The sequence below is a fragment of the Talpa europaea genome, assembly GCF_964194135.1.
Source record: "Talpa europaea genome assembly, chromosome: 9".
Lineage (NCBI taxonomy): Eukaryota > Metazoa > Chordata > Mammalia > Eulipotyphla > Talpidae > Talpa > Talpa europaea.
Genome location: NC_140076.1, coordinates 40597249 through 40619582, shown reverse-complemented (window position 1 = coordinate 40619582; position 22334 = coordinate 40597249). Strand labels below are relative to the sequence as shown.

The following is a 22334-nucleotide window of genomic DNA, read 5'->3' as shown; positions in this document are numbered from 1 at the left end:
TCATAATTTATGATGAGATGTTCAGTTTGCCTTGTTTGTGTTCTTGTTTCTTATTTGTGAGAGTATCTATTTTTTTAACTCTGATATCTAAATGTCCTTTGATCCAATTGATATATAGAATTTCTAAGTAGGAATTTTTTTTTAATTTTTTTTAAAAGATTTGTTTTATTTATACCAGAGCTGGGGTAAAGGGCAGAGGTGCGGGAGGGTGAGAGAGTTCACCAGAGACGGGGGGGGGGGGGCCCAGAATAGGCAGATGGACCGAAGACACTGCTGAGGGGAACAGCAGGCAAGACAGGACAGGTCTGCCCCACAATGTGGGTTGTTTCCTGGCCGGCCAGGAAATTGAAACCAGTGCTACAGAGGCTGCAGAGAGCTTCACAGCACTGTGTTCAACCCCCTGCACCACTGGGGAGGCCCTGAGTAGGAATTTTAAAGGAATAGTGCAGAAATACTGTAAAAAAAAAAAAAAAAAACCTTGTAGGAACCACTAACACGCCACAGTCAACTGTTAAAGGATCGTACAATCCTTCAATGACCTTAGAATACACCACTAGCCAAGACAATTTCATAGAGCTACGAAGACTACAAATTAAATGGCATCACTGTACTTGTATTCTATACAACCCATACAATCATGTGTACTTACTATGCCATTCTAATACATACCTCATTTTAAATCATTAACTCTAATTTTATTACATAGGACAGAGAGAGTCATCATTTCAAGGATAAGATGACATCTTAAGACCTAAAGACTGCAACAGAGAGAGGGGTAGAGTGCAAAAAAGAAAAAGAGAGAGATTCTTAGGAAACAAGTAGATTTTCTTCCTCTGCTTTAGGCCAGGAGTAACCTCTTTTGGGACCTCCTTAGGGAACAAACCAAAGTCCTTTTCTTAATTTCAACTAGCACCCTGGGCTTTCAGTTCTCTGAATTCTAGCCTTCGGACATGATTCCATGCTCTGAATCCAAGGACTTTGGTGATCTCAGTACACATGAGTCAGCAGACTGGACTCTCTTAAAGAAAACAAGGAAGAGGATCCTGGAATTCTTAACAAATAGTTCTATTTAGGGCTTATGTTAGCACAGAAAGAATCAAGGAGGAAACTTTACCTTAAGAAAAAAAAACAGAATTAGAATGTTGCCAGCAATATAAAAAGTTTAATATCACCATACAACACCCAGGATTCCTCATATATTCAGTGGGTTTTATCATGTAGAATGGATTACCATATGAACCTTTCACCCATCAATTTCCAACACAGGGCAGTAAGTTCTACAGTGGGACTATTTCTCTTATTAATCACTGAATCTTTTAATGCAGGACACTGAGCAACTTAAGGTAATATTATTTTCAGCTCTACCTTTCCTATGAATTTTTTCATCACATCACTTCCTGTGCTCCAAGCATAGCCATTATGGTAGTGGGTGAGAGTATAATAAAACTCTCTTATGACACACTACTACTAACTGTTCTCCTCAGCTTGCATTAGTTAAGATTTTGGGACCTCCTTAGGGAACAAACCAAAGTCCTTTTCTTAATTTCAACTAGCACCCTGGGCTTTCAGTTCCCTGAATTCTAGTCTTCGGACATGATTCCATGCTCTGAATCCAAGGACTTTGGTGATCTCAGTACACATGAGTCAGCAGACTGGACTCTCTTAAAGAAAACAAGGAAGAGGATCCTGGAATTTTTAACAAATAGTTCTAAGAGTAAAAACTTACTTGCATTAGTTAAGATTTTTCCTAACTATGACTTACTGTAAAGGCAACCACCAGTTGCCTGACTGCATATCACCTGAGCAGTTCATAATTCATTCTATCTTTATAGCAATATTAAAAACATAAAACTCTATTTGAGACAGAGGAAAACTGAGCTTCAGATGTAAAATAAATTGGTCAAGATCTATTTCTCAGAAAGTGCTAATGCCAGTGTTAGAAGAAAAAAAGATGACTGTAAAGTCACTATACAATAACCAAAGAGTATTACGGATTAGAATCAAGTCTAGATGCCTCCAAAGTCCATGCCTTTTATCATATCATACAATTTCTCTTCATACTTAACAAAAGCATTTGTCTTTTGATGTAGGATAATTAAAGAGTAAAATCTATTAAATATGTAAGATTAAACTAAAATTTTGCAGTGACAGGTGGCAGAGTTGGAAGTCTGAAACAAAGACCTTACTCACCAGTCAGTTGATTTTTTATTTGTGATTAAATGCAGGAAATCCTTTTGATGAACATTTCATTCACTCTTACTTGGTTATTCTCATGTTTTTTTTTTTCTCCTAAACAATAGGACATGGTGACTGAAGCTTCTACTTACCTGTTTCAAGCCACAGAAAAGAGACTGTTTTTCAAAAATATATCAATATTAATTCCTACTAGTTGGAAGGAAAACCCTCAGTACAAGAGGCCAAAACATGAAAGCTATGCACATGTGAGTCAAAAACTTTTCTTAAAAGATTGTATTTTCTGTTGCTCCTCAATTTTGCTGCAAATTGATCATTTCAAATTTTTTAGGCTAAACATTATCATTTCTGTTTCTGATAGAAATGTTTAAAATGTTTAAAAATCTTTTTAAACATTTAAAAATCTTTTTAAACATTCTCAGGCTGATGTTAAAGTTGCACCACCAACCCTCCCAGGTAGAGATGAACCATACACCAAGCAGTTCACAGGGTGTGGAGAAAAAGCAGAATTCATTCATTTGACCCCTGACTTTGTCCTTGGAAAAAAACAAAATGAATATGGACCAGCAGGTAGGTTGGTTGTAATCTAATAAGCAGCTTTGTATTCAGGCTAGGTGTACAATCCTTGGAACCAGAATCCTGAAGTTTAAATCCTGACTCCCCCTATTCATTAGCTGTCTGTCACCTGAGACAAGTGACCTAACCTCTCTGTTCTTATCCTCTACAAAATAGTGAATAGAGGACTTTCTACCTTATAAAATTGTTGGGAATATTGAGCTAGAAATTCCTTATGAATTATGAACTTGTAAGTATATTCAGTATGGTGTCTACAGATTATGGGATAGCAATAATAAGTGCATTTCTTAAGGCATACTTTTCAAATTTTAATTTTCTAGTTTCCCACCATCAGATGGTAATCAATTATATGCTGTCTTCCTGAAATGCAGATAAGTAATAAGCTAAAAAGAGCCAAAAGGTCAGTTCCCAGCCAAGAGAAAACACTCAAAAGCTGTCAGTTGCTGATATTATTATTCAACCTATTTGATTGAACCACATGAACTTGCCTTTAAGTGAATATTTTTACCTATAAAAATGGCAATTTCAAGTACTTCATCTAAAGATTAAGATCTTTGGTTCAAATGAAATAAAGCACATTATCTTCATAAAAATTCAAATTGTTGTTGAAGAAGAGCCCAACTCACATGTAATTAATCAAGAAAATCTTCCTGTATCCACACACCCCAGGACCACTTCTCCATCTTCCACTGCCCCTTCCATGAGTATTCACTGATGTCTGGCCACACTCAATTAGTCCTGACCTTCTTCATTGCCTGGAGCTTTTCCTTACCCCAGTCTTAAAAGCTCTGTCATCCCACCCCAATATTACCCCTTCTCCATAGGTTAGTCTGACGTTTGTACCCTTCTAGGTAAACTCTTTCCCACCTGACATGTTTAGCAAAGTCAGTAATTTTAATTACAAGTATAAGTTGTTCAACTCCCTCACCACTCCTATCTAAAAGTTCCATTCAACTTGTGAAATCCTCAGTACCAAATTTCAACTAATTTTCCTTGAGTCTCTGCACTGAGGATTGTGAAAGAAAATTATAAAACTAATTGATAATATTATATAAATACATTTTCCACACTCAGTGAAGTCCTCAAAGCTACTCAAAGATATTTTTTATTTGGAGCCTCCCTGGTGGCACAAGGGGTTAAGCATAGCACTATGAAGCTATCCACAACCTCTGCAGCATGAGTTCCATCCCGGCTGGACAGGGAACTACCCATATGGCATGGCAGACCTCTCCTGTCTTGCCCGCTGCTCCCCTCAGCAGTGTATTTCAGTAGATCTGCCTGTTCTGCTCCCCACTCTCTCTGGTAAAACCTCTCACCCCTTGCACCTCTGACTTACACCCCAGTTCTTGAATGCATAAATAAATAAATCTTTTTCAAAAAGATATTTTTTTATTTGGCCCTCATCAGCTCCTTTCTCATCCCTATAGCAGCTGTTTCAAAACTTTTACCATTTTTCTCAAGATCTCCAGTTACTCTTTACATCTCATCAATCAACAGATGCCTTGATTGGAAAAAAGGAGGCACTACCTTCTTCCTCTCTACTTCTAAACTTATATCTATTTCATCTCCCCCATATCCACTCTTTTATAACAGGAGGATTTTTCCAATTTTTAAAGCCAATGTCTATGCTTGACCTCATTCTTTTCTCATACCCACAACCTAGAACTTGTCCATTATTGACAGTCTCCTCTCTTATGATAGGTATTTCTCCCATAATGTACTATATGTATTGATGTACTATGCTCTAAAAGCAACATAGCTCTGGAAAAAAGAGAGTAGAAAAATATTCCTCAAATCATGGGAAAGATTGTTATAATAACAACTACTACAACAGCAACAACAGATACCTAGAATGACTATTTGGATAATATTAACTAGCCTCTCAGTTTTTCTGTGCCAGCAGGTAAATGTTAAAATATACACAAGAGTGGAAATACTATTAAAAGCAAAATGGCTACTGTAAACTCAGAAAATGTATATAGCAATAGAATTCTAAGACAGAGGGACTGCTTTTCAGAGGGGTATGACAGGAGAGGCAACCAGCCATCAGATGAAAATGAAACAAGGCTGAGAGTGGAATTCTGTAAGAGAGCTGCTGGTGCAGGGAATTTTAAATTTTCTTATAATACACTAAATCCCTATTACATAATTGATATGAAGACTTTTTCTTCCACATCAAAGATCACAATTCTCCTAATATTTTGGCACATTTGCCTGGGAAATCTTAAACTGGTGTTTCTCAATAGGGATCAGTACCAAATTTCAACTAATTTTGAAATTTTGTTAATATGCAGGTTCTGACTCACTAAGTTCAAAGTAACTCTGAGATTCTTCATTTCTAACTAGGAGAGAATGCTATTACTCATCCAAGCACTACTCTTTGGGTGGCTAGCACTAAATGAAGAGGCAAACCACCACTATACTTACATTTTCTCCTATTTTCAGATCTCATATGAGCTAGTTTGTATCACTGCAACATACTATGTAATAGAAGCAGACTATATTTCTTTCTTTCTTTCTTTTTTTTTTTTTGTGGGACCCTCGCTGGCGGCCGGGAACGAACCAGCGCTGCAGAGGCTACAGGCAGCCTCCCAGCCCAGTGCTCCACTGCTGCACCACCAGGGGAGGTCCCAGACTATATTTCTTATCTCCCCTCCATCTCTATTTCCTCAGATTTTCCTCATTATTTTTAAAGCAAAAATTGTTAAAGATAAAAATCTTTTTTTTCTTCTTGAAATTTAAGCTATTGATTTAACCATATCTTTTTTTTTAAAGATTTATTTATTTATGCATACAAGAATTGGGGTACAGGCCAGAGGTATGGGCAGTGAGAGGATTCACCAGAGACAGAGTAGGGAACAGAACAGGCAAATCTACTGAAATGCACCGTGGAGGGGAGTCGCGGGTGAGGCAGGGGAGGTCTGTTGTACCACGTGGGTAGCTCCCTGGCTGGCCAAGGATTGAACTCGTGCTGCAGAGGCTGTGGACAGCTTCACAGTTTCACAGTGCCGTGCTTAACCCCTTGTGCCAACAGGGAGGCCCCCCATTTAACCATATCTTTCCAAATACCTGAATCCTTTTTTTTAAAGGTATATGATTTAGTAAGTCTCTTTATTTCTAAGTAGCCCCATGTCAAAGACTGTATCTTATTCATTGTATATTTTCTGGCACCTGATATGGTGATAAATGTATAGAATTTGTAATAGTAATGTATGTTATCTAATGACTACTAATTATGAACCAAGCACTTTAGTCAATTTAGTTCATCACCACAATTGCATATGATCTATTACAGTGTTTCTCAACTTCTTTATTACCACCCACCTATAGACACGTTTCAGGTGTTTTTCCTAATGTTCCACATGACATTTTAATACCACAGCTATACTACATACATGCTTATGTTGTTAAGTATTGAATTTAGAAAGATGCACACCATTATAATATCTAAGATTTTTTGAACCCAAGAACCAGTTGTGCTACTTTGGAAATCATCCCCAATTCAAACCGCATTTTACAAATAAGAAATGGGCCATAGAAAAATTAAGTGACTTGTCCAAGGACACACAACAAAGATAAGGCAAGAAAAGGTGAATCAATAAAATAACAATTGAATAATTGGGTGGAAAAAACAAAAGAATGAATGATTAAAAAATGAATATTATGAACATTATATCTCATGAACTAAAAGGAGACTCACAGGCTAATGATGTTGTGTATGTCAGTCTCCTCTACTCCACAATTACAGATGCCCAAAGTCCAGTATATTTGGGCCATAGCAAGTACTCTAGAAATATATTATTGGGTTTAATATGTTCTGGAATGAGTAAGTAATATACTATAGAACACAACATGGAGTCATATAATATAATATGCTCTTTATTTAAATATTATAAATGTTGGTAGTTATTTAAAATATAAATATTTTAGGGAAAAATGTCTTTTAATAGGGAAGGAAACGTAATGGACTATGTTGGTAGACTATGAGTGATTTGGTGGTGGTTGCACTGTGGTGGAAATACTTAATGGGGGTACCCAAATGTTACCTCAGTTGAAAAATAAAGAAATAATTTTTTAAATGTCTCTTAAAATATTTCAAGATGAGTCCTGTCACTGGAATGATGATTAAGTATTTGAAATCTTTTCCCGCAGGTCGAGTACTAGTCCATGAGTGGGCTCATCTCCGCTGGGGTGTGTTTGATGAGTATAATGAAGAGAAGCCTTTCTATGCTGCTAAGTCAAAAAAAATCGAAGCAACAAGGCAGGACCACTTATATTTTCATATATTACTTCAGGCTATTTGGTTTCTTTGAAATGCAGTCATTCATTTTGGTCCCAATATAGGTAACAGATGTTGTATCACAAAACAAAGCATTTAAGTTTTTAGAAAATAACCTTAAAGAGGTTAAAGTTGTTGTCCATTTACATCACAAAACTCTAAGAGTGTTTGGCAGTCAATTTGACATATTTTTATACTTTTTACTGTAGCTGGGAAGCCCACTTGCACTGAATAGAGCTCTCTATAAAATTTTATAAAATATGGTTGAAGAAGAGCAAAATTATTTACACTATACAGTAATGAACAAAATTGTTAAGCAGCAGCACTAAATGTGGACTATTAAGAAACCAAAAACTTCAAGGAGCCAAACAGGAATTTCTTGGTAATTATAAAGTTCACTTTAAATATGAATCTTCACCAAGAGACAATCCTCATGGTTCTGAGAGCAAGAGAGAAGAATGTTTGGTGGGAACTGGCTGAAAATTAAGTGCGATCAGCCTCATCATTAAATACCCTACCAAGCCTGAGGGCTTCTCACAAAAGTGCAAGTTGACAGATTTATGATTTCAGTGAAGACCCTTCATCAGTCCCATTATACCACTTTCAAGGCATGTATTTTAAAGAATATTACAATGTTTAGATAATATTCCCTAAATGCATACATGTAGCTAATTCCCGGCAATAAAACATGTCTAAAATGTCCCCACCACTTTTCACTTTACAACCTACTGACCTTGCCAACACCTCACTTTTAGTTTCCGACTACATACTCCTTGACTAATCAAAACTCTCGTGGTCATGTCATATCCCATTCTTAGAGGAAAGTTTCACAAGTTCTCCTCTAAATGCCATCAATCCATTTACCACCAAAAGGCTTACAGGAATGAGTGATGTTTAGAAAAAGGGAACCTCCAGTCATTTGGGCTTAAGGAAGAGGGAAGCAGCAGATTAAGAGTAGTAGAGAACTCAGTCATTGTGTATATGTGGAGGTCCCATTTAAAATTTCAGATAACTGCTCTGATCGGAACTCTTAAACTTTGCTGTCAGAATATTATGTATACACTATATGAATAAGAATACAAATAAGAGTTCCTTGGTGGTAGGTGTGGTGTAGTAATTGATTAATCAGAAGAGGTGTGGGGCCTCTGCGGTGGCGCAGCAGGTTGAGTGCAGCACTGTGAGGCTGTCTATAGCCACTGCAGTGCAGGTTCAATTCCCGGCTGGCCAGGGAGATACCCACATGGTGTGGCAGACCTCTCCTGCCTCACCTGCTGCTCCCCTTGGCAGTGTATTTCGGTCCATCTGACTGTTCTGTTCCCCACTCTGTCTCTGGTGAATCCTCTCACCCTCCTGCGACTCTGGCCTGTACCCTGGTTCTTGTGTAAATAAATCTTTTTTCAAAAAAAGAAGAGATGTGACTCTATCCCTCTGAATGACACACAAGTGTTGTAAGTCAATGTAACCTGCAACAACAATGAAAGGCTAGTACTACAATATAAAAAGAAAAAAGGGATCATTATCAATAGAAACACTTAAGATTCACAAAAATGTTAATGGTTAGGTTGACTGAAACTAACTGTCAAATATTTTCAGGTGTTCCATAGGTATCACTGGTCGCAACAGAATACTTCACTGTCAAGGAGGTAGCTGTACAGAGACTCTATGCAAAATTGACTCTACAACAAAACTGTACGAAAAAGGTTGTCAATTTTTCCCTGATAAAGATCAAATTGAAACAGCATCAATAATGTTTATGCAAAGTATTAACTCTGTAAGTACACCAGTTGTTCTTCCTATAATGTATCTATTGGTTCATAGAATCAAGGGCATAATGTCATATTTTTTAAATGTGTCCATGGTATAGTTAAGAGTAGAACTGGACTTGGACTTAAGTAGGGAACTTAGCATAGTATATACATGTGTTGACTTTCAATGGTGCATACCTGAAACCCATATAATGTTATAATACAATGATTTTTTTCAGCAAAATAAAATATAGTTCCAGGTGATCTGAGGAATGAGATGTATTACTACAGAGTACCTTGAACATTGGCTGGTACATAGTAAGCACACAACTAGTATTAAATATTATTATTATTTTTAAAGATTTATTTATTTATTTATACAAGCACTGGGTACAGTCAGAAGCGCGGGAGGGTGAGAGAACTCACCAGAGCCAGAGCAGGGAGCAGAACAGGCAGAAGGACTGAAGTACACTGCTGAGGGGAGCAGCGGGCGGCAGGAGAGGTCTGCGCGCCATGTGGGACCCTCCTCTGGTGGCCGGGGAGCAGCCGGGGATCGAACTGGCGCTGTAGAGGCTGCGGGCAGCTTTGCAACCCAGCGCTCAACCGCTGCGCCACCGGGGAGGCCCAAATATTATTATTATTATTGTCACTGTCATTATTATTGAAAACTACATTGCTATATTGACTCCTCATTGAATAATATCTCACTTAATAAACAACACTTTTCATAATAGATTTTTAGTTTTTGTCAGGTGTATATTTGGATTTTTAAGTGCATCAATAAAAAAATCATTCTCATCATACTAAATTTTAGATCAATGAATTTTGTACTAAAAAAAACCACAACCGAGAAGCTCCTACCCTACAAAACAAAATGTGCAATGCTAGAAGCACATGGGAGGTGATCAGCGCTTCTGAGGATTTTCAAAACACAATGCCTATGGTTGAACCACCCCCTCCACCTGTCTTCTCACTGCTGAGGGTCAGTGAAAGAATTGTGTGCTTGGTTCTTGATAAGTCTGAAAACATGAAGGTAAGTTTCACAGGCCTATTTTTCCTGCCTGCAGGGACTAGTTGGCAATCCAATAGCTAAGAAGACTCTAAATGCTACCTGCATCTGGACTCAAGAGAGGCAGTGATATACGAAGGAAAGATGACAAAAGAGATAAACAAAATTAATAGTTGCTTGTTTTCCAAAAATGGAGCATTTTTTTTAAAGATTTATTTATTTTTATACAAGGCGGGGGTACAGGCCAGAGGCGCAGGAGGGTGAGAGGATTCACCAGAGACAAAGCAGGGAGCAGAACAGGCAGACAGACCGAAATACACTGCTGAGGGGAACAGTGGGCGAGACAGGAGAAGTCTGCCACGCCATGTGGGAATCTCCCTGTCAGGCCGGGAATAGAACCCCTGCAGCAGAGGCTGCGGACAGCTTTCCAGTGCTGCGCTCAACCCACTACACCACTGGGGAGACCCCCCCCCAAAAAAAAGGAGGACTTTACTCATGAGAATTTAGTTGAGCTTTAGTTGAGCTTTAGTCAGAAGGCTCAAAACCAGAGAAATATAGAAATGTCTTCTTACCTGGCCCCATTATCTACTAGAGATATTTAACAGATATGAGGCTAGAGTGAACTGGGAACTATTGAATTCTACATTCCAGGTGAAACCACAGGATCAAGTAAGAAAAATTTTAGTATAACTCTATCTTTTTTGACTGCCTGTATTAATAGCCTCATTATTCTCAAAGACAGACAAAGAAAGCATCACAATGAAGAAGATATACCTAGGCCCAGTCATTCATTTCTACTCACATTCATTGAGTAGCAGGCTCTGAGAACAGAGATCTATATCCTTAACGGGTCCAAAGTGTAACTCAGAAAATTTCCTCTCTCCATCCTCATCATATAATTAATTCACACATATTCTTCAAAGTTTGACTAAAAAAAAAAAAAACAGCAATTTATGCCAGGAGGAGGTGGTGGGCTGGGCTTCCAGACTTCTAGGCCGGGCTATGGACCAGTTTCCATAGTGATGTATGCATACCCCTATTATATTATATTATATTAACATTACACATTTCTTTCACATTATACTGAGAACTCCTTAGGACTTGGGGCCAAGTCTTTTTCATATTTATTCTATTACCTAGAACGGGGTTCATCACATACAGGCACTCAATAAATAATGTTAAGATGCATGAACTACAAATAAGCAGTATAATATGATTAGGTACCCAGAAGAATGGCATATTTGGGGCAGAATGGAGCATGCTGAAAACCCAGAATAATATCCGCCACAAATAGGGGGTGAATGGTTACTAAAGAGGTCATAGGATGAAAAAGATGAATGAATTAATCCACAATAACATTGACTTAAGAAAGCGCAGGAAAATGCTAGATACTATCACACAGAAGAGCTCTAGGAAGTGTTTCTGTAGGATATAAAGTCCTAATTGGAAGAAGATGCAGTCTCCCCTAAATAAGATTCAGGCAGAGCCAGGTGAAAGTAAAAGTATAATAAATGATGGAAAGAGTTCTCAAATATGAACATATTAGAGGAGTTTTGCATTCCAGGCAATTCAGAAGGAAATTTGGACACTTATCAGGAGGAGGTAGCACATATCAGAGGAGTGCTAAGACACTGGAAAAGAAAATGAGCAAAGGGGCTTCAACAGCCTAGGAAAGAGGGATGATAGTCCTATGGGGGTACCAAAGAGCTCACTCCAATCAATCCATCGGTGAAAAAGTGGTGGGGAGAGGCTAAGAGATAAAGAGAAATGGGTAGAGGTAGGGACTTATTATCTCAAAATTCAGTTGCATGTCTGGTAATTTTCACCCTTTGGGAAGCCTAATACCCTGTGGATGGGGAGTTTTGTTCTCTAACTGGAAACCATATCCTACAGTCTGGATCGACTATGTAAGCTGTAGAGGGTGTTTCCTTTTGAAACAGCTGGCTCAGAGGCCTTAAGGAATAGAGTCCATAAGATGTGACTCATCACTCCTAATTCCAACCCAAGTCCCACCCTACCCATCACTACCCATCATGAGCCTGCTACTCATCTCATTTGTGCAGTCAGCAGTCAAAATTCAGCTCTAGTTAAAAGTGTTAACTCTTCTAAACCATCATATGTCCTGTAATACACATAACTTTGTTTTTCAATGTTATAAACTCAACAAATTTATAATTGCTTTCTTTAATGATACCAGTTACAGTTCATAGAAAATTCTTATCTACACACATTACATGTGATCTCTTATTATCCTTTAGGCAAAATTCACTTGGTTATTTTTCTTGTCTTTGTTTTATTCAGAGTCACAATCGCCTAAATCGATTAAATCAAGCAGCCAAACAATTCATACTGCAGATCGCTGAAAATGGATCCTGGGTGGGCATAGTTGACTTTGACAGTACTGCCCACATCAAACATAAGCTAATCCAAATAACAAGCGATAAAGAAAGAACAAAGCTCGTAAAGACCTTACCTACAGAAGCTTCAGGAGGAATTTCCATTTGCTCTGGAATTGAAGTTGCACTTCAGGTGAAAATTGTTCTGCAAAAATAGTTTGTGTTTATTTTTTAAAGTTATCTCTATGCCTGGACATATTGCTGCCTAATTTCTACATAATGTTAAGAAACACAGTGCAAAGCACATAGAAAGGGGATCAAATTATGTTTTTATAAATGAATCAGTTAATACATAGGTAAACTTGTGGCTGATAAATGTCTATAAAGTCCCACTTTGGGGAATTTGTCTTGATCCCATGCAAAAGTTGGTGCTCAACAAATGTTTCTTGAAGAAGTTAGTATATAATCAGCAAGAGTCACCAATTTTTCAGCTATAAGCAAGGTAAGTGGTATGATTCTACTTAGGGTCAACTCTTTTTTAGTTTCTGTGACATTCTGTCAAGGTGATCTGATTATGCATTACAGCAAATGTGGCAGAGACTGTTAGTCATAGTTAGGATAAGGATTACAGGTCATAACATGATTCTTGATATCAGAGTATTGACTGCTATTTACCAGCTATGTGATCAAGGCAAAATTTCAGTCTCTTTGACACTGAATGTTTATCTATACAACATAAGAAAATAAGAATGGCTATCTCATTAGATTATTATGAGGCTCAAATGAAATGACACATTTACATGTCAGAATAATATTTATTATATTATAGTAAATATATAATTTCTAATGACTGGTACCATGAATTTTGTTTTTACCCAACTCATCTTCAGCTCATGATTAATTTCAACTGAGTCACTCTCCTGTTTAGAAATTTTGACTGTTCTCTCAGTCTACAAAAATATCTGAAATCCTTAGTCTGATGATAGTCAAAAGCCTCTCTCCTTCAATAAAATTGCCCTCACTTCTTTTGCCAGCCTTTTTTTCTCAGTTCACCACCAGCCCCCATGATCTAACATCAACTGATTTGCTGCACACTTTGTCTCACAAACCCTGCAGGTACCAACAACCTCCATACATTTGTGTATGCAATTATTCTCTCTAAAATACCTCCTTCTTTTCAAGTTAAGTTCTACCAATTCTTCAAAATCCTTTTTCCTTCATGCAGCTTTTCCCACTACTCCCAATCTTATTGAATTTTCCTCTTTTATAAATGGCATGGCATTTTAATGTAGGTTCTAACATGAAGTCCTGGGTTCAAACCCTAATTGTTACCTACTAGTTGTAACCTTAAGTATGAATTTCACCTCTTCTATTAAGACATTACTCAATTACCTCATTGGCAACAGGGAATAGTACAAGCTAGCAATTAAGATTGTTTATGTTTTAATTTATTGAACATATGTTTACTGTCTGTCTGTTATGTGCCAAACCAAACACCACTATACAAGACCCTGGGATGTAAAAAAACTCTCTTCCTTGATGACCATGCTAGTTCAGTGAGGGCTAGATAATGAATAAATAAGATATTTTTAAAAGTAATTAGGGATTTCAGGTAAAGTATTGTGAAGCAAACAAACAGGGTAAGTGATGAAGCTTAACTGTGAATAGATGGGACCATTTACTTTAGGTAGATCAATATTTCGACAGTGACATTTAAGACTTGATGGGTTTCTCAGCCAGAGGTTCAAGCAAAAGTGGGCTTAGGTGTCATGGGAAAAGGTGGAAAATAAATAAATTATTCTAAGAAATGAGAGAATCCAGTGATACCAAAGCTTGGGAAATGAGGGAATGTGAATATCTTTAGATAGGTAGACAAGGGTAGGTTTTTCAAGATCTCAAGGCCTATGCTAGGAGGTTTATATTTTATTTTAAATACAACAGAAAACTATTGAAATATTTAAGCATGAGAGATAGGTTCAATTTATGTCTTAGGAGATGATTTAGGCAGATTACTCTGGAACACTATAGTGAACAAAATCATAGTGTGGTAAATGATTGGGAGCTTGAACTTGAATTAAATGACAGTGCATAGGGCCTCCCCGGTGGCGCAGCGGTTGAGCGCTGGGTTGCGAAGCTGCCCGCAGCCTCTGCGGCGCTGGTTCGATCCCCGGCTGCTCCCCGGCCACCAGAGGAGGGTCCCACATGGCACGCAGACCTCTCCTGCCGCCCGCTGCTCCCCTCAGCAGTGTACTTCGGTCCTTCTGCCTGCTCTGCTCTCCACTCTGGCTCTGGAGAATTCTCTCACCCTCCCGTGCTTCTGACTGTACCCAGTGCATGTGTAAACAAAAAAAAAACAAAAAAACAAATAAACAAATACATAAATAAAACATGCCTCTATTAAAAAAAAGTGCATAAAACATTTATAAACAAAGCAAAGGTTCAGTAAATGGTGTGGTATAATATTTTGCTATTTCTCTTGAATATATTCCTCAAAATATTCTGGAAAATATTTTTCTATGTATTAGTCGTGACTTTGTTGCTCATATCTGTTTCCCCACTGTGTCTATAAAAATTCAACAAATAATTTCAAAATGAATTAATTTCTCTCCATGAATGCAGAAACCACTGCTGAATGGCCTGCACAATGACTGATACATTCTAAGTACTCTGTAAACAAACTATACCATAAGAAACAGAGAAGTGAAAAAAATGGAACTCTACTTCATTTTTATATCTTAATTTTGCACTCAAAATATATATGAGTATGATATAAATTATGTAAATGTATAAATAATTTCCCTATATATTGCCACATGTACAATAAGCATTCCTTACCTCAAAATATGCAAGAAATGTGAAGAAAGTGGTAACATTTTCCCCAACACCAGCTCTACTATGGATTTTTACATTCCAAACCCTCTTCTGTAATTTTATAGATATCTCTTCCATTCCATAACCCCCCCCAAAAGTCCCTACTAATCATTAGGGCTTTTTTTTTCTTGGTCTGGCTTCAATTTCTCAAAATGGTACTCAAAGAAATCACTGCAATTAAAGCTGTGAGAGAAGATAAATAAAGGTGTTTTCCAGGGCTAAGTGTTCTTATCCTGTTAGATATATAATACTCATAAATCTGAATTTTCAAACTTTTTGACTTTGGAGTTGGAAGGAAGAAAAGAGTTCAAGTCATGTATAGAGCTCAAAAACAATTAATAAGTTAATAAATACAGTTACTACCATCTATGTACATAATTCTGTAGTAGGTAAAAAGTGTCTAACTATAAGATTCTCAGAATTTTCCATATCTTTTGTTTATAAACTAGCATGTGTTTCTTAACTTGAAGTTTGTAATTTATTTAATGTTTGAAAGATCATGCATTGACTTTTTTTTAAATATTGAGGTGGATTTTTTTATAATTTAACTGTACGTACAGCTGACTATACCCTGGAGTTTTTTCAAAGGGGTAGTCAATGACATTTACCCAAACTCTATTTTTGGTGTCTGATTGACCTGCAGGTTACTGGCTCACAATAACCCAAAGGATATTGGTTGTATATTGTATGATTTTAAAGCAGAAGTTATTTTAACTATTCTACACTTTCATTTCCTCTAATTTTTTTTCCAATTCCATATCAGCTCCTTTCATCTAAGGATACTGGTAATTAATTACCTGATTTATGTTTGCAGGTAATTAGAGAAATACACCCCCAAATAGATGGAGCTGAAATAATACTTGCATGTGCTGGGGAGGACAAAAATGTATGGAACTGTATGGACCAAGTGAAACACAGTGGGGTCATTGTTCATTCAGTTGCTTTGGGGCCATCTGCTGAAGCAGGAATCATAGAGATGAGCAAAATAACAGGTAAAAGATGACCTATATGTTTAGTCCTTTGATAGTAACACATAAGCATAGAGGTGGACTTCTCAACAATGTCTCTCAAGCTCCAGTTTTGCAGGTTCTGTGCCAGGAGCTGAGCACAGAGCCAAACCTCTCTGTTCTCAGAGTACTCAGGTTCAGCTGCCTGGAGGGACAAATAATGCTACCATTCAGATAGCATAATCAAATAACTTTCTCCATAACAGGAGAAATATGTAAGAGTTAAACAAGAAGAGAGCAGAGAAAACCATTAATTCTCCCAGGGATTCCAGAGTCAGGAAAGAAGGCATGATAGGAGACTTCTGAGCTCAAATATGAACAGATGATGACTTTTTCTGCAGAAGAAGAGAGAGGGCCACCTCTGGTGGCTCAGCGGTTGAGCTCTGGGCTGCAAAGCCTCTGCAGCGCAGGTTTGATCCCCGGCCGCCGGCGAGGGTCCCACATGGCATGACAGACCTCTCCTGCCGCGCCCGCTGCTCCCCTCAGCAGTGTATTTCGTCAGTCTGCCTGTTCTGTTCCCTGTTCTGTTCCCTGTTCTGTTCCCTGCACTAGCTCTGGTGAATTCTCTCACCCTCCTGCACTTCTGACTATACCCATATATTTACCTATATTTACTTGTATAAATAAATAAATCTTTAAAACAAAAAAAAAGAGAGAAAAGAGGGAGAGAAGATGATCAAGTCATCAGTGAAAAAAGTCATATTGTGCTGACAATGCAAGGCATGTTGAGGATAGTGGGAAATTCATAAGACAGGGGCATAAACTGCAGGGGGCACTTGGGGGATGGAAGTAAAAGATGCTCAGACTGAATAGATCTAAGTAACAATGCAGCTTCTAGATAAACATTCACTCTGGTAACTGTTATCTTAGACACAGGCAAGTGATGAAAATGGACTACTTATTTTCAGTCTCTTTTTAGGCTAAGGAATAAAATTTTCAATAGACAGGATGATTACAAATAACATTCTACCTATTATTGTATTGAGTGGCCTTTTAAAATGCTTATTCATGCTCCCCTAACACTGTGTTCTTATTGCCATTGCAACTAATTTTTTTTCTCAAATAAGCAGTAGTTTTTCTTTAGATTTGCCAAAATGCTTGCATTTTTCTCTTCTCATTGCCAACTACTATAAGAATTCCTCAATTTAGAGATTTTTAACCTTTCTCATTTTCTGATTCTGGTCTACTCTAGCTGGAAAATCTAGATTGTTAGAACTGTATCTTAAAGAAAAGTGAATATTTCTCTAAAGGGGAGTGTGAAGTCAGTAGGCTTAATACATGGAATTTGTAACAACTTTTTCATAATCTATGCTTGTCAGATTCATTTCAGTCAGCAAGTTTCCTGGGGTAAGTGGGATGATAAAGAAGTTTATACCTGGGCCTTCCTGGCGGCGCAGGGGGTTGGGACACAGCCTGTGAAGTTGTCCGCAGCCTCTGCAGCACAAGTTCGATGCCTGGCCAGCCAGGGAGCAACCCACAGGGTGCAGCAAGCCTCTCCTGACTCCCCCTCTGCTCCCCCTCAAGCAGTGTACTTCCGTCAATCTGCCTGTTCTGTTCCCCGCTCTGTCTCTGGTGAATCCTCTCACTCTCTGTGCCTCTGGCCTGTACCCCAGCTCTTATATGCATAAATAAGTAAATCTTAAAAAAAACAGAAGTTTATACCTCCTCTTATGACATTTTCAAATCAACAACAGTTGAGAATTAGCCTTTAACCTAACTGTTTGGGTCTATTTTAATATTTACCACAACTGTGTTCTTATTTATATTGTTACCTCACCAATCACTAAATGTGGCAGTATTTATTTTCTGGAAAATAACTTTCTTAATGTATTTCTATTTCAGGAGGAACGCTTATATCTGCTTCAGATAATGTTCAAAATAATGGCCTTATGAATGCACTCAGGATATTTGGATTAGGAAACACCAATCTCTCCCAACAATCTCTTCAGGTCAGATTTCCTACTCCTTGGGTTTTCATGTTTGTACTCAGGCAGAAATAAGAAAGAGAACTCAATAATGTTTTGTGTTCTACATTTTTCTCCCAACAAACTATTAATTAAAAACAAAACCTCAACAAGAAATCATTTTCCAATTACATGGTGAAACGAGAGATTATGTGTATGAATACCACAGCAATGACTTGAAAGTAGAAAGCAAATTATATTGGAAAATATACGTCCATATACTTTAATATAAATAGTTATTATTTATCATTTAGCAAACCATTTGTAAAAATTAATTCCTTATATGTTTTTCTAAATAGGTATGACCTTTAATTTCCATTTCCTGCATGTGTAATTCAGAGATAATATTCTGTATTTTACCATTGATGCAAACCCCAGATTTTTCCCATAATGGATGTAGTAACATTAATTTCTAATATTAATTCAGAGACCAAGGAAAATCACTTAAATCTTATTGTCTCAGTTGTTTATGTAGGTTATGATAGCTCAGATCTAAAATTCCTGGAGACCCATTATGAAGTTTTAATCATTTATTAGTATAAAGGAAAGTAAGAAAATTGTGACTGTCTAGTCTTCTAGTTATGTTAATCAAGTAAGTAAGCATAAATTTAAAGAAAGACTGGGAACAAACTACAATGGCAGATGTATCAACTGTTTCTTTTTCTTTTCCATAGGGGTTGAATTAAGAAATAACATTACAACCTAATAATGTCAACTTTTCCCTCCCAAATTCAGACTTTGTCTAACAATATAGAACCCGCAATTCTAGGCATTTATTAAAAAACCTCAAACTTCCAAGCCATCCCTCCCCTGACTGCTGTGAAATATAGCCAAAATCAGACAAATAAACTCAGAACTTGGCTTCAACAGAAGAAATATATCAGGAAAATAAAATAAGCAGGAGAAAGAGAGTAATCATTATATATCTAAGAACACACTTCTTTTCTTGCCTCTTCAATAATTTCTCCCACATTTTCTGAATTTTTAAAAAATGTTTGAAGAATTGGTTTTTAAACATTTTGTAGGTTTCAGATATACAGCATTATAATTCAACATCTATATATATTACATTATGATTGCCAGCAAGTCTAGTTTCCATCCTTCACCATACAATTGACCTTTTTTTTAACCTGATTTAGCTACCTAGTTTTCCCTCCTCCTCTTGTTACCACGTTTTTTTTTTTCTTCTATTGAGGTAACATTGGTTCCCAACACTGTATATGATTATGAATTATAGATTTACACCTCTTCAGACATATGTTACCAATCCATCATCAAGGCATACACAAGTCCTCTACATAGTCTATTGCACCATTTTCCACCTTACTTGACCCCTACCTCCCTCTCTAGCCACCTCAATTCTGCAGTCAGATATGTAGGATTATTTTAGTTTGGCTTTGTCTGACTCTGCTTTGTTCTTTATATTCCACATATAAGTGAAACCATGTGGTATCTTTCTTTCTCCTTCTGGCTTACTTCTCTTAGTATAATCCCCTCGAGTTCCATCCATGTTGTCACAAATGACAAGAGTTTCATCTTTTCTTTTTTCAAAGGTGAGTAGTAGCCCATTGTGTACATATACCACATCTTAATTCTGTCACTGGGAACTTAGGTTGTTTTCATAACTTGGCTAATGTAAATAGGACTGCAAAGAACATAGGGCTGAATATATCCCTTCAAATTAGTGTTTTTATATTCTTCAGGGAGACATCTAGAAGTGAAATTGTGAGTTGTACAGTAGAGCCACTTTCACATAAGTAGAATCTTTTGAGAAAACTCCACACTGTTTTCCATGGGGGTTGGCCCAGTCTACATTCCCACCAATAGTGTAAGACAGGTCCTTTTACTCCACACTCTTGCCAACTCTTGTGGTTTCTAGGTTTGTTTTTTTATTTTTATTTTTATATTCCCCATACATTGCAACCCCCTTATTTTGACCCCAAGCCCTCCTTTCTCCGCCCCCCCATAGTGTGTCTCTGGTTCACAGTTGTTTGTTGACTTTGATTTTCTTCTTTCTTATAGCTATTCTTTTTCCTGGTCCCTTATTTAGGTTTTCTAGATTCCTGCTATGAGTGAGACCATCCGGTATTTTTCTTTTTCTTTCTGGCTTATTTCGCTGAGCATGAGCCCTTCCAGCTCCATCCATGTTGCTGCAAATTGCATGTGTTTATCTTTTTTGAATGCTGAGTAATATTCCATGGTGTACATGTACCACATCTTCTTGATCCAGTCATCTATTTTTGGGCATTTGGGTTGTTTCCAAAGCTTAGCTATTGTAAACAGTGCTGCTATAAACATAGGGGTGCAGGTGCTCGCCAACATTTGTTGTTGCTAGTTTTTTTAATATGTGCCATTCTCACTGGTGTGAGATGGTATCTCATTGTGTTTTGATTTGCATTTCCCTGATTGCAAGTGATGTTGAACATTTTTTCATATGCCTGTTGGCCATTTGTATTTCCTCTTTGGAGAAGTTTCTTTTTAGCTCTTCTGCCCATTTTCTGACTGGATTATTTTCTTTGTTTTGTTGAGTCTCGTAAGCTCTTTGTAGATTTTTGTGATCAGTCCTTTATCATTAGTGTTGTGTGCAAAAATGTTCTCCCAGTCGGTGGGTTTCTCTTTGTTTTGGTTATTGTCTCTTTTGCTGTGCAGAAGCTCTTTAATTTAATGTAGTCCCAGCTGTTTATCTTTGCCTTCACTATCACTGCCTTGGGTGATGTGTCTGTAAAGATGTCTTTGAGGTTCATGTCATGTAGTGTTTCGCCTGTATTTCCTTCTATATATTTTATGGTTTTAGGTCTTATGTTTAGTTCTTTAATCCATTTTGGGTTGGTGTTTATGCATGGGGTGAGGTAGTAGTCAAGTTTCATTCTTTTGCATGTAGCGACCCAGTTTTCCCAGCACCATTTATTGAACAAACTTTCTTTGCTCCAGTGCATATTCTAGGTGTTTTTCATATGGGACATTCTCACAAGTGTGAGATGGCATCTCATTGTGGTTTTGATTTGCACTTCCCTGCCAATAAGTGAGAATGAACATTTTTCGTGGGCTTGTTTGTCTTCTGTGTCTCTTCTTTGGAGAAGTGTCTATTCAGCTGTTCTGCCAATTTTTTGAGTGGGTTTTTTTGTTGTTGTTCTTGTTGAGTTGTATGAGTTCCATGTGGAGCTTGGATATTGGCCCCCTTCAGAGGTCTGATGTGCAAATATTTTCTCCCATTCAGTTGTGTCTTTTCATGTTAATGATAGTTTCTTTAACTGTGCAGAAGCTTTTTAGTTTAATATAGTCCAATTTTTATATAGTCTATGAATTTGTTTTTGTTTTGTTTGCCATTAGTTTCATTTTTAACCTCATATATTTGAATGAAATCATATAGTATTCATCTTTCTGCATTGGACTCATATCACTAATCAAAATCCCCTCAAGGACCATTCATATTGTCCTAAGGGATAAGAAGTCATCATTTTTTACTGTATTGTATTATTATGGTGGTGTTGTTGGTATCAAGGTAACATTGGTTCACAACACTGTGTAATTCAGAGACACAGGTTCATGCCTTTCTAGATGTATACTACCATGCCACAATCACCACCAAGGCACCCCTAAATTCTCTACCGTAGTCATTTGGCCCCTTTCTGCCTTTACTCTCCCCTCCACCTTCTCCCTCTGATATCCTCTTTAGTCAGATTTCTAGGGTTTATTTCAGTTTAGTTTTGTCCATTCTTTTGTTTCTCTGTAATGTACATATAGTGAAATCATCTGGTATCTGTCTTCTTTTTTTGACTATTTCTCTTAGGATAACCCCCTTTTGTTCTACTTATGCAGTCAGAAATTGCAAAAGTTCATCTTTTTTATTGCTGTAGTATTCCTTTGTGTGCGTGTGTGTGTGAGAGAGAGAGAGAGAGCAAGAGATACCTTCTTAATCCACCCACATATCATTGGGCATTTCTATAACTTGGCTATTGTAAACAATGCTATTATGAACAAGAAGTACATATATCTTTTCTAATAATTTCTTTGTATTCTTTGGATAAATGCACAGAGAGAAATAGCTGGGTGATACAGTATTTCTAGTCTTAATTTTTGGAGGAATCTCCATACTGTTTATCATATGTCTGTCAGCTTACAATCCCATCAAACGTATATGAGGGTTCCCTTTTCTCCATACCTCTGCCAACATTTGTGGCATGTCTTTTTGATAACAGTCATTCTCACAGGTGTGAGGTGATATCACATTGTAGTTTTGGTGTGCATATCACTAGTAAGTGATGATAAGCATCTTTTCATGCGCCTGTTGGCCATCTGTGTCTCTTCTTTAGAGACATGTCTAATCAAATCCTCTGACTGATATTTTAATTTA

At 37.3% G+C, this 22334-nt stretch overlaps 1 protein-coding gene across 1 annotated transcript in view; it reads left to right on the top strand.

The window, feature by feature from the left end:
* LOC311176676 (calcium-activated chloride channel regulator 4-like) overlaps positions 1–22334 on the top strand; it is a gene marked incomplete at both ends in the record, with an annotated part of 35989 nt that overhangs the window by 6214 nt on the left and 7441 nt on the right. Inside the window, 8 exons of the mRNA XM_084242327.1 lie at positions 2301–2441; positions 2616–2763; positions 6922–7030; positions 8642–8819; positions 9608–9826; positions 12104–12331; positions 15824–16001; positions 17859–17965. Of these exons, the coding sequence (XP_084098453.1) occupies positions 2301–2441; positions 2616–2763; positions 6922–7030; positions 8642–8819; positions 9608–9826; positions 12104–12331; positions 15824–16001; positions 17859–17965 (1308 nt within the window). The remainder of the gene's footprint in view (positions 1–2300; positions 2442–2615; positions 2764–6921; positions 7031–8641; positions 8820–9607; positions 9827–12103; positions 12332–15823; positions 16002–17858; positions 17966–22334) is intronic.